General features: G+C 38.7%; 1 protein-coding gene across 4 annotated transcripts in view; it reads right to left on the reverse strand.

Moving 5' to 3' along the window:
* klhl4 (kelch-like family member 4) overlaps window positions 1-13,086 on the reverse strand; it is a 29,049-nt gene that overhangs the window by 12,144 nt on the left and 3,819 nt on the right. The window contains exons 1-3 of one of the 4 annotated variants that reach the window (XM_024283859.2): window positions 10,255-11,880; window positions 10,069-10,155; window positions 1,679-1,846 (exon numbers count right to left, since the gene is read on the reverse strand). In XM_024283859.2, coding sequence (XP_024139627.1) covers window positions 1,679-1,846; window positions 10,069-10,155; window positions 10,255-10,529 — 530 coding nt within the window. In that variant the 5' untranslated portion in view covers window positions 10,530-11,880. Of the gene's footprint in view, window positions 1-1,678; window positions 1,847-10,068; window positions 11,888-13,086 lie in introns of those variants that run through there. The other 3 variants (XM_024283857.2, XM_036213954.1, XM_024283860.2) reach the window with 3 other exon arrangements.

Below are 13,086 nucleotides of genomic sequence, written 5' to 3' on the forward strand. Positions count from 1 at the left end.
GTTTTTACTTCAGGCTGCACTTCTGCCTTACAACAAAAAGGCTCTAGTTCAATCAGTTCAAGTCCCAGGTGGGACTTTCCTGTGTGGAGTTTGTATGTTCTCCCCGTGCATGCATGGGTTCTTTCCTTATGTCTATGGTTCTTTATGGGGACTCCAGCCTCCTCCCACAGTTCTGTCATTTCAAGATCAAGATCTGTAATTGTGGCCTTGCAATGGACTAACAACCTATCTGGAGTGTTCCCCACCTTCGCTCCGGAGTAGCCAGGTTAGGGTCCGGCAGCCCCATGACCCCATAAGGGATAAAACAGGGAAGTTTTTGTTTCAATGCCATGTTAGGATGGCCTCATTATAACACCATAAAGTCAGATATTTGGTCAAAAATGGTTCCCTCATCAACATGCTGCCAAATACTTACACCATCTCTTCTCAAACAAGAAAATATTATAAATGGATATAAAACTCAATAACATTAGCTTTGCATGCTTATTTCCAAAGAAACAAGGATGTTTTGGAACTTTGATGTAATGTTTGTGTATTTTAAAATTAATTACCAAAAAAACAGGTGACTTAAAGGGTAAGGGGACATAAATCTGCAGGGTTGGTTTGCACTTTTTATTACATTTATAGCCCTTCTTTTTTATCCCTTTGTTATTTTTTTTATATATATTAAACTCTGTGGTGTTAAAACATGTCAGACCACAAAAATAATGTTGGTCTAACACTTAACATGGAATTTTCCAAAAGAAAAACAGCTTCATAAAAGTACTAAACAGAGACTGTTATTGTGTTTTTTTTTTTTTTAATATTACTATTATTATTGTAGAGTGGCTAATAAATCTTTGCTTGATGGACTTTGCATAGCTCCTCCTCTAACACCAATTTTCATCAATAATTCTTATTAGATCTTATTTACATGCACTATTCTAATGAAAGTGGAAGGCTATGGGGTGAAATTGTGAATGACCAGTATTGGGGTTCTCCATAGACCTTAGTTTAAGTACCCCCACTCATTGCACCAACAAAACTGATGCAAGCCTTACCTCAAATATGAACTTACAAATAACAGGGGGTAGGCAAAAGCCTCATTATGCCTCTGTTATGCACAGGAGTATGTACAAGGAAGAAGCTGAATGCTGCAGAAGATTTTTTTTTTTTTTATTAGGATTAGCTTTTCAGTACTAACTATTGGAAAACACGAGAATTGATTTATATTATTTGCACTCAAAGAACACAGTGGCACTGAGCATTCAAGGATGTCGTGTAATGAGTCCACATCAGTCAGTCTAATTAGGACTTGATGTCAAAATATTGACAACTCTCCAAAAGGGATAACAAAGTCGCCCCATATATCAAAACCTTGAAATGAGGATGAGCAAAGAAATGTAATTAGTTCATTGCAGCGTAGAAATGCAGAGACAAATCATTGAAGATGGAGCTTTCATGTCAACTATCATCGGATAATCAGGCGATGCTTGCTTTGCATTTCAAAGACCGTTCAATGTTTCTACGGAGGGGCCAAACTAATAAAATCTGCCGTAAACGCTGCTCCAGACCAAAGCATTAGTGCATGCTTCACTAGATTAACGAACCTCATCCAGGTGAGTTGTTTTACTTCCAATTTGCTGCAGATGGAGGAGTAATTAGCTGGATCAAAGCAGACAGGAGAGCAGACACCAACCTGTGAGCCGGTATCTTGTGTTCCCCTGCTATCAAGAGCACGTCGCACAGCTGCTTGTGCTGGAGGTATGTCTCCATCTTACGAAAGGTCTGCTCTGCATGATTTGCAGCCTGGAAAAACTCATCAGAGGAGTTGGTGTTCATTCTGGAGAACGTGCTCAAAACCAGCCTGTGAAAGACAAGAGACAAGACAGGAAATAAGGCGTCAGATCAAAACCTTTTTGACCTTGATGAAGCATTAAGCTTGCACGTCATGTCATGCACATCCTTCCTTGATTGCCAATATAAAATAAAATGGTCAACTCTGACTTTGTTCAAGGGGGAATACATTAGACAGACCCAGGAGGGAATCATTCAGAAAACCTTACTTAAATAAACATAATCATTTTTTCTTTCTTTTTGGTGTTTATCCATTATGTCCAACATGTTTTTATGAGCAGGAAAATTCCTGTGGAGACAGAAGAGTTTATTTTGGGACACAGCATTTCAGAATCCTCTATTCTCGATGGGGCATTTGCATCCTGCTTGCCACTCTAAGCTGAAAATAAACAGTTGCGAACTAAACTCCACACATAACCGGATAACTGCTATCCAGGGGGAAAAGCGAACCCAACAAAGTATGGACCAGCTCTCTAGATGGAGAACAAACCCGCCTTGTTGTTTGTTCCAGTGTGCATATGAACATCTGAGCATTCATGATTTTTTAGAACAAAAAAGTATTTACTAAGTAAACCACTGTTTCCTGCTGCATTGTGGTAAGGCTGAAACCAGGTCTCTGTGGGCCGTTAGATTACACGCCCTTTCACAGGCATCTGAATAATCCCTCGCACTCATGGCAAATAATGCAGCCTAGTCACTTTGGTGTCCTTCACAGAGAAAGTATGCTCATTGACATTTAGAGTTGTTTGTTAAGCTACATAAACATGCAAACCGAGGGGATATTCTATCTTCTCTTGTTCTAAGAACTGATGGTCCTCCACAATGAAATGTTGCTTCTGTCTGAAACAACATTTTTGTATGGAAGCTTGTTAGTCCTCATGTGCATGATATAAGAGGTACTGGTTGGGTTATAGTTTTGTCAATAAAAATCTACTGCAAACCCTGTTCTGTTTGGCAGCATCATATGTTAGCCCACAGTTGTTCGAGCAGGAACAATGGAAGGTGCTGGCTTGTATTGACGTCCTATTTAGCACTTCGAATTACAGTTTTCAGACGGGCATGAAACTTTCACCTCTTTTGTTTACCAAACATTTTTTGCTGCGGGTACTGCTTGCATTGCACCACAGTATCTTATTGTCTAATCTTTATTGGAAGACTTTATGCTAAATGCAAGAATAATTTATTGGCCTGTCTCAGTATTCCCCACTGACTCTGAAGTCTTGCAAAGGAACACCAAACAAGACTGAATAAGCAATTGGGCCATAAAACTGAGATCCATTGCTTTTGTGTTGGCTCCGAGGCATGGTGTGCGAATTTTTCATGCCTACCAATCTCTCAGACACTAATTGCTTTGGTATCACATTCTGGGGAGCAGTAAATTTCCTCTGAGGTGTATATTTCGCTTCGAGTGGTGGGCTGGACCATCAGAGGCATGGGCGAATTTTATTGAGGCACTAAAACCACAGAACACCTTGCAACAGAGAAAGTGCTGTGGACACAATGCTGCTGCAAGACATATTGCTCAGGAGTTACTAAGTCTGAGGAGCAGTACACAAAAGAAAACAGGGAAGAATCGGAACGTATCTGCAAATCCGTATCAGAGAAGATTGTGCTTTATTTATCATCACATATTATCTTCAGTGAGCTCAGATCCTTTGAATTCTTGTTGTTTGCTCTTCACACTTTCTGGGAGCAATGTCACCTCGATGTGATTTATTGCCTCTGAGACACTGCAATTACGCTGCATATTCAATGCTGTTTAGGTGAAAAAGCTGCCGTATGGAATGCCTGTATGCTTTTATTTCCCACAAGATTCAAACAGCTGCTGCATTCATGAATAATGATGAAAAAGTGGCTTTTATCAATATTGGATAAACAGTTTTTGAGTGTTTTTACTTTATTAATGAAGATTAGTAGAGAACTTATCTGACTCACTTCATTGCACCAGATTTTATTATTTCTCTTTCTGAATCATTTCTTTTTTTTCTATATATTGATAAACTGTGCAACATTCAAATAATAACTCTGATTTCTACACACAATGCAATGTTTATATTGAGTTTTTATCATATTATATAGTGTAAACTACACCTTACGCTACATTCACACCAGGCATGTGAGGCGCATTGTTGAACTCGCATTGTGATTACACTGGACAAGCAGGGGAGGGCTTCTTCATCTTGTTCTTTTGCTACTCTGGACTAGCACTTGTCTTCCACCTACAGTTGGAAGAGGCTTGGTGTGAAATATCAAAGTGATGCAAATCTTACAAAATTTTGCTCCAGGTTATTTTGCTATTCCGAAACATGAAAGATTTTGCATGATATAGTTCTAGTTAGGTACAAATTACAATCAATAATTTTTCTATATGATCAATTTTCAAATGGTCGGCACTTCTGTGAATTTAAAGGGACGCCATTCAATTGTCACTACCAAACCTGAGTCCCTGATTTGTCACATTTTGACCTGGTTTGACTTTAAATGTATGTACTTTGGCCATTTTGTTCGTAGAGCTCGAAAATGGTTTTGGTAATTTAAGTAGTAATGCATAAATGTAGGTGCTTTAAATGCAGAACCTAAAACTTGCATTTTCATTGGAAGTTGTTCCTTGAACTGCCGAAAACATAGCTTAAAGGGTAACCAAACAGGGAAGTTGGAGGCTGACTCCACCCACAGCCGAAATGTGAAAATCCAGCCAGAGAGGTGAGGCTCCATGAATTAAACAAGTTTATTTTAATGTGTCAAAAATTTGCCAATGACCAAGAGACAGCACTTTTAAAGCCCCATTTCTAGAGGTAAACAGCAAAAAAAAGTTGATTTAGGGTTCGGTTAGCCTTTAACACAGGGGTGTCAAACTCAATCGCACAGGGGACCAAAATTCAAAATGCACTTTAGGTCGCAGACTGAACAGGAGAAACATTTATTGAACCCTCTAAAACAAAATTTTTAAAACGTTAAAATCTTAAGTTTTTAACATTACTATGAATAGAAACAGGCAGGAGTATTATTCCAGAATAAATCAACTTAAACCTAAAATAGTTTGAAGTATTTTACTCTCCACAAAAATATATTTTGTCAAAATTATACAAGTTAGAAATAAGCGTAAGATAACATCAGGCCATTAACAACAATAACACAAAATGATCTGGAGGGCCAAATATAATTGACTTTGTCACATGTGCTTGAACACATAACTTAGAAGACATGAAAGATGTAAAAAGTGATGCAGTTTAGGCACAGAGATTCTGAGAGAAAAATATTGCTTGAAAGTTTAAACCGACAATCAAATCTATTCCTTGTAGTATTGATTTTCTTCCCTCAAAGGATTATGTGCTCCTACTTGTGTCAACATTCTGTCGCTATGGAGAGTCTGGTACTAAACAGATAAATGGTTTGGAGAACTTCAAATGAGCCTTCATTAGATCGGATTATCTCCTAACTGTTAATGTCAGACTAGTTTCTAAGGATCAGTCTTATTCCAACCAGTGTCAGTTTCATCCCTCCACAAGAGGGACACTCATAGATCACTAGGCATAATGGGAAAAGAGTTTTTAAAATGGATTATTGCAGCTTTTTTCCCCAAGAAGGTTGCTGAGGCGCTTGAGCTGAGTATCCAGCATATCCGACAAAGGCACACACTGCATTTGCCAGTTCAACGTGTTCCATGAGATCTTAAACCCTCTGTACTCTGACAGAAAGTGATCTGCCATTGGGCTTTTTATGTTGAGAGAAGTATACTCTCTCACTGTAATATCTCGATCTGGGGAGTGAGGCTGAGATGAACACTGCACAGAAATAGATTTTCCTCTCTGCACTTCTTCTTTTTCACAAAGATTCCCCACAGAGCTTTATATTCTTCTTAGGACATTGTTGTGCTGTTACATTCAGTAAGTACTGATAATGACTTGAAAAATCTGGCTTCTTATGGTGACTATGTCCTCTGATATCTGCCCCATTTGCTAAGAAAGGGTAGTTAAAAAAAGGCAGGAAGGGTATAAGTTCAGTATTAAAAACCTATTCAGAAAAATACCCTTAAAATATACTGCAACCATTAAAATAGTTCAGGTAAGTTTTAAGGAATGGAAACTCATCATACCGACAAGCCTTTCCAGAAAGACAGAAGGGATTATGCATGTGTGTGCTCAGGGTTTCGGCATTTCTGGTAAGTGAAAAATTTGCAAATCTAAGCAAAAAAGGTCTTCTGCTTTGCTGCCAGTGAAAGGTTAATATGCATGCTCCATACCAGCACCCCCTCTGTTTGAGCGTACATAATGAAGTCAGTCCTGTGGGCATTCTGTGAGTAAAAATGTACATAAATATTCCCTTCAAATACTGGAGATTGTATTTTTTTTTCCATTATCAGAGGTAATGCAACGTGTTCATTTAATCATTTTATTTTTACACCTGATACATATAGAAAGTATTTTCTATTCAGTTCACTCTTTTTCTTTAGAGATAATATTCATTCATACTTTTTTGGCATATTTAAAAATTTTAAAGGCCCATTAGATTGAAAATCGTGTTTTAAACATGTTCTTGTAGCGTTTTTTTCTCAGGATCGAGGACATATACAAAGAAAATTAATCTTAAAATTTCCTTTCTGAGTATTTCTTTATTTAAAGTGTTGTGAATCAGGAGGAGACAAAACCCTGTAGTAGTGACATAGATGCTACAGTTGATGAGCCAGAAGCTCCAATCCAATGCATCCACTTGCTAAAAAATAGATTCACGTATGTCTCCGTTTTGCTCATCTGAGCTGCCATTTGGCTCAGAACTGCACAGCTGAATAGCTTCAATATTGCTCTTCATTATTGTTGAACCGATAATGTTAGGTTGAGGTTGTGAGGGACAGTGAGGTAGAAGGAGAGAGTGATAACAAAGGGATGATGGGAAATCAGTGCAGGCTCACTCTGCTGCAGCAGTGCAGTCAACAATTCAGAAGGGAATTTCTGATAAACTAATGCCACTCTGCAGAAACTATGTCCAAGAAAACAACACTGTCACAGCATAATTATAATTAAAAGAACACTGGGTATGATTATACAATAGTTAAAAAAATGAAAGCTTCATATCTAAAGGGCATGTTTCTATGCCCTTGAACATTCTTTAAACAATATCACAATACTTGTATACTTGTTCATTAAAAAATTCTTTATTTTATTTAAATAAATCTGTGTAGTGGTTAAAAAATTGTTAAACTGGTTCTTATCTCACCATATTTCAATTTTTGTTCAGTTGGGATTATTTTTTCTCATTTTTTTTCACTCATTTGGGCCTTTTTTACCACTAACATACAGAGTTCCTATCTAGTGATGTCTAAAATGTAGCACAAATGTTCACCTACAGAGAAGCCGTTTTCAAGTCTTGTAATTTACAGCATATTAGGAACGTGTCTGCTGGCGAAATCTCACATGGACCGTTTGAGCCATTTCCTGTTAGTGCATGACGCTTCCAACAAATATCTGAATTACTGCAGGTGACGGGAGTAGAGGTGGCTGTATTTCTTTTCCCAGACAGTGAAGTGGGAATTGAGATATCATTCAAACTAACAGCCTGCTGACTCAAGTCTCTTTTGGTGTTTTTGTGGAAGAGGTCAGGGTTTCTATTCCACTCAGGTTAACTTCTGTCATATATTCTCTGTCAAATGTTGCAGAGAAACCGTTTGGATGAGAGTCACGAGAATACAACAAGTGCAGGGTGAAGAAAGACTCAATAACAATATGAGCAAGGGTCAGAACTATTTGTATTCTGGACTGTTGCTTGGAAGAGGACAGTTATAATAAGATAAACTATAGAGATTGCATTCAAGCCAATGTTAACATATATGACCGGATGATTTTTGTGACATTGGTGCAGAACACCACATGCTCAGTTAATCTCGTTATATATAGATATTTAAAAAAAATCATTTTTTATTTTTCTGAATCAGTTGCCCCCAGATTTGTGTGATTTGCAGGTTAGATCTAAAAAACTAAAATTTAAACAATCCGATTGTTAAAACAATTTTGGTAAAATTGTTTGTAATAGCAACAAGTTACCTTTATCCTTTCTAAAAAAAATGTTGACATATTGATAACAAAAGCAAGAAATCTGATTCTGGAGTAACTCTATGACTTCCTTATCAAAAATGAAAGAATACAGCAAATCCCTCAGGGAAATACACCCAAACTGACTGACGTGCATTTTTCCCAACTACAGAGGAATGGCTAAACTTTTCTGCTTCTCACAGCTAGCAGGTCTGATATCTACAATTCAGCCTGAGGGTTTGTGACAAATTATGTGTCAAGGATTTATGAAATGAGACGTAATAAGGCCACCCAGCTGGTGAAATAAATGACTGAACACGTCTCAGTGACATCCACACATCTGCTTAGCTACAGATGAATGCATAAGCTATGATGTGACACTCTGTCACTGGTATAATTCAGGTTATGTTGTCGATTTACAAACGCAGCGCTCATCCTAAATAGTTACTGGGTGGGTGGATTTCCATTAGGAAGCTTTTCTTTTGATGAAAAGATCATTTTCTACAATGAGAGCTGTAAATTCATCTGCTAAATGGTTCGAATGAAAAAATGCTGAAGCTGTTTCAGATATTTATTGTTCTTGATGATCACAAAACAATAAGAACCTTAATTTAAACAGCATTTGAAGTTAGTTTTTTCTTTTATTTCCAGTAAAAATAATTTTATTTTGGTGTGGATATGACCATATGCATTAATAGTCATTAAGTAATTAATAATAGTTTGTATTATAAACAAGTAGTTATTAAAAATATCAAACTACCACAGAATAAGGATGGATTTCATCATCCAGTTTTCCAGTATTATTGCCATAACATACTGGTTGTGCTGCATTTTTCAGGGCCAGTATGAACTCAAGGTTTTCGAAAGCCGCAAGTTACACATTTCTTTCTTGTTTTTTTTTTTTTGTGCAAGGCACATATTTTATGCATGAACTTTTCACACACACAGGGGCTCCAAAACATGAACATCTGCCAATTATGCCAACACGAAGGGCGGACTGGAGTCGATTCGCAAGCTGCAACTTAACTCAGAATAATTCATGCTTAGCTGGGGGAGCCCAGCCATTCGCTGCCTGTGGCATCCCTTCAGTCTGCTTTGACACATTTCATGGAGTAGGTAGAAACTATGTTTTTGAAATCATCTATTTAATAAGAATGAGCCTGGGGAAAGGTGCATTGTTTTTGTGGTTTTACTACAGGGTACGTGGAACAAAAAGACGCAGGAATCAGTAAAGCCAATCACCTTAGAATGTCACAGGCAAGATGAAAGGAGAGTTGGTCTTTTCATCTATCATGCGAGGGGCTTTTAGTGTTCTGCCAGACTCGTACACACAAACAGGCAACACACAGAAAAACACATCCATAACCTGTTTACTTCCTGGAAAAAGATGTCGGATCAATACCAAGACAAGGAGAGAAACATAACATGGAGAGGCCAGTGATTGGATTTATCGCCGGAAAACCGGTTTGTGAGAGCTTAACGTAAGAATTTGTAAGGAGATTTTGATTCTGGGCCAGCCACCAGGCATGATAGCTTTTAGCTCATAAAGCAGACGTAGTTGTGGCTGGCTGTCTAGATAATTCATGTGATTGCACTCCTGTCTCTTTTTATAGGTCCAGTATGTGTTATGTTATGTCAGGACTCTCCCCTGCTTTCCACTTTTAACTGAAAGAAAAATGCATTAGAGAGCCACGGTTAAAGAACAGACTCAGAGGAATCAATTCAAGTCTCTCTCAGAGTTTGATCTGTGTCTTTTAGCATAGGGAAGACAGAAGTAGAAATTCACTTAATAATTAAAAATGTGTTTTAATACTTTATTCAGCCAAGAAAACTAAGGACGATAACAGAAACTAAACCAAATTGATGCATGAGGTTTCCCTACAACCAGGGAACTGGAAAGTAAGCTAGCAGTAGGGATTGTTTGTTCTTAGCATCACAAATGAGTAACTATTTTAAATGGAACTAGAAAACTTTAGTCGGAAAGTAGACACTGTGCTCCTCATTGCTTACATGACAAGTCATTTAGAGAGTTTTTTTTTTTTATTTTATTTCCTGTATTGAGATGTTTGAAGCATTTCTACTGTTAGCTAATTTTGGTCAATGTATTTAAAGATTTTTTTAAAGAATAAAGCAAATTCCTATACAGCATCCAACAATCATTACACATTAAAGGTCCATTTTCCTCAACATGCGTTCAAATGCATACCTCTCTCTGGTCTCCACCTCTGCAGGTTCCTCTGAGCTGTTTTTCACATCTTCCTGGTTGGGGTTTGTCTCCTCTTTCCTTGTGGCACTAGGAGAGGAGATGCTCTTTGAAGACTGATCGTTCACCTGAAGGCCTTGGATTGTGCTTGGCTGATGATGCCATAACTGATGACCTGCTCTGACATACACAGGTGTGGGCCCCGGCGTCGGCGACAGAATGCTGTGAACCGGGCTGTTAGTCTTCCGAAGTCCTCCAACGCCTCTTTCCCTTGAGTGGCTCTTCAGCCGTCCCTGGACCGGCGTTCCTCTGTGGTCCAGGCCATCCTGCTGGATGTAGCCTCCCACACAGCCAACACCACCCCCTCCTCCGCCAGCAGACCCTTGGTTTGAATGGCTAAACCAGCGCCAGCGGAGCCTGAGGATCTGTTTCACGTCAAACTCCTTCTTCCCTGACACAGACATCCTCCTCTGGGCTTGTAGACGAAGGCAATGGTACGGCGAGTCTCCAAAAACATGGAGAGCAGAGGAGAGCAGAGCCTTGATTTCAGTCCTTACTGACGACAATGTGCCTCTTCTCTGCTGTATTGTCTCTCTACAATCATGACCACCTTTTCCTCGTTGAATAGCCCTGACGTTGTTCTTTTGGTGAAGATGGAAAGCGGCTCTTTCCTGCTTTTGTTCCCGTGCCTGAGACTACTTCCCTCCCTCCAACTCTCTCTTTCTGCCTTTCTCTCCTTCCCTCCTGTGCTGCTGCTGTTTCTGTTTGCTGCTGCTCCTGCTGCTGCTGTATGACGCTGGAGCTGACTTAATGCACATGCATGATCCACACTCCCTCCCCTTCACCTCCTCCGTTTCGCTTTCCCTCTCCCTCTCTGCTTGTCTCTCCTGTGAATGCACACGCAAGCCCCTCTCACTCTGAGGCAGACACATATGCTATTGTATCAAAATAAGAAAATCTCACAAGCCCTCTCTGGACCCCTCTGCTGCTGCTCTGTCTGATGTGTACGTGTGAGTGATAACGTGTCTGACTGATGCTGCTGTGAGGAGGATTTATGGGATATCATGAAGCCAGGAAGACAAAGTCAAACCTTAATGAAGACATTAAATAATCTCCTCTCTGTACATGGTTTTGTGTTTCATTAACAAAACTACACATCCTAGAAAGGAATGAATTAATTCAAATCTCCCGAATACCCAGAACACATCAACTTGCACCATCAGCTACAAGGCAAATTAATTCAGCCCAGCATACACCTGCGCAGTCTGCCATTTTCACATCAAACACAATCCCATGGGGGGATATCTGTGTGTAGGTAGCCAGGCAGGGAAAAAAATCCCTTTCAGTCACTGTCTTAGAAGGCCAACACAATCATAAGGGAAGAATTACATACTGATGAACATTCAAGGTCAGGAAGCTCTTCCCAGGTTGGAAAACATTTTCCTGTTTTTTTTTTTTTTTCACTTCCATCTATTATATCTGCCACTGCACTGGGATAATGCAGCATCCCAGAAAATTGCTAGCACCACGTAAGCCAGGAATGTTATTGGAAAGACAAGAGAAGCAATGCAAGCTTAAAAATGTTAAAGACAGGACTGACATTTCAGGGGGATATTATACAGGGTGTTGTAACAGCACTCCTGATCCTTAGTGTTTAAGTGCAGCTTTGCTATCTGTTGTCAAAGTAGATTAAATGTACCCATGAGTACGGTGGTAATGGGGGTTTGAACGAGATTGTAAAAAACTACTTTGAGATAAATCTTAACAGCTAATATTTTTTCTGTTCTCAGTTGATATTCAAAAACACTTGATTTTTGTTTTTGGTGTTTTTTTTTATATATTTTTGTGGCATTTTTCTCATGATGGAGAACATTTATTAAAAAATTAAGATTTAAAATGCATTTCCGAGTACTTCTTTATTCAAATTGTTGTGAATTAGGAGCAGATGGCCATTTTTGTTGCATTGGTAATGCTATGTTGGGGTTTTAAGGACCTGTAAGCTAGCGCGGGAGAGTGGGGGCGGGCTTAATTCATGCCTACTGGTCCGCCCACCACTCAGAGGGAAATTTTTTATGAAGTGCTGCTGCTTTGCAAAAAACTATGCCCTAGAAAATGACACAGGTTTGGGGATTTTGACTGAAAATGACATGTAATCAAAAGAAACCTGGGAAAGCTTTTATAATAGACCAAAAACCATTAGAGTGGGACTTTAAAAAGGATTTGTGGCTCTTTATTTGCACTTTTTACACTGCATTTTATTTTCAATGTAGATAAGAGGAATGCCTGGGACCAAGATCCCATCCACCAATTCTAGTAATTGGATTGTACCAGTGTATGAGGGTTGCTATTATTTTATCATCAATTAGTGATTGTTTAAAAGCCTCTTTTTAAATTCTAAATTGCTTTAAATTTTAAATTAGTATTGTGTACTGTGGATCAATATTTGGCAGGGAAGACCTCCAGAAGAGTCCCTGTTTAATTCAGAGCATGTTGAGTCTGAAAGATTCATTGGTTGTGCACAGAAACGTATACATATGAATGTGTGTGTGTGTTTTGTTCAAGGGTGTAGTGCAGACAAAGAGAGCGGATACTGCCCCGTTCATCTTAATTGCCTTTTTCATAATGAATAAGTGATGCTGGGAAGACAGTCAATGAACAGCAAGACAAATGCAGAACATCAACGGTTAATAATTAGTTCTCAGAATTGATTTAAAATTCTAAAAGTGATCAGATCTGGTGCTGACTCAGAGAGTTATGAAACATAGATGCCTGATAACAGTCTTTTACTATCTTTGTTTAGAGTAACTGAGCTCAGTGGGAACAAGCCCAGCTAAGAGTGAGGGAAGAATGCTTTAACTGCATTGAAGTAAGAAAAAGGCAATTAGCTGAGAATATTTTTGGAACAATCTGTAGTACTACTGCTAAAATGTTATCAGGTTTTTTGTGGTTTCAGAACCATGATATAATGCTTTCATAGTAGTTAGTGGTTCAGGGTTAGCAGTCTGTATTTTTCTTAGCATT

Source organism: Oryzias melastigma, linkage group LG10 (genome assembly GCF_002922805.2).
Source record: "Oryzias melastigma strain HK-1 linkage group LG10, ASM292280v2, whole genome shotgun sequence".
In the NCBI taxonomy this organism is placed as follows: domain Eukaryota; kingdom Metazoa; phylum Chordata; class Actinopteri; order Beloniformes; family Adrianichthyidae; genus Oryzias; species Oryzias melastigma.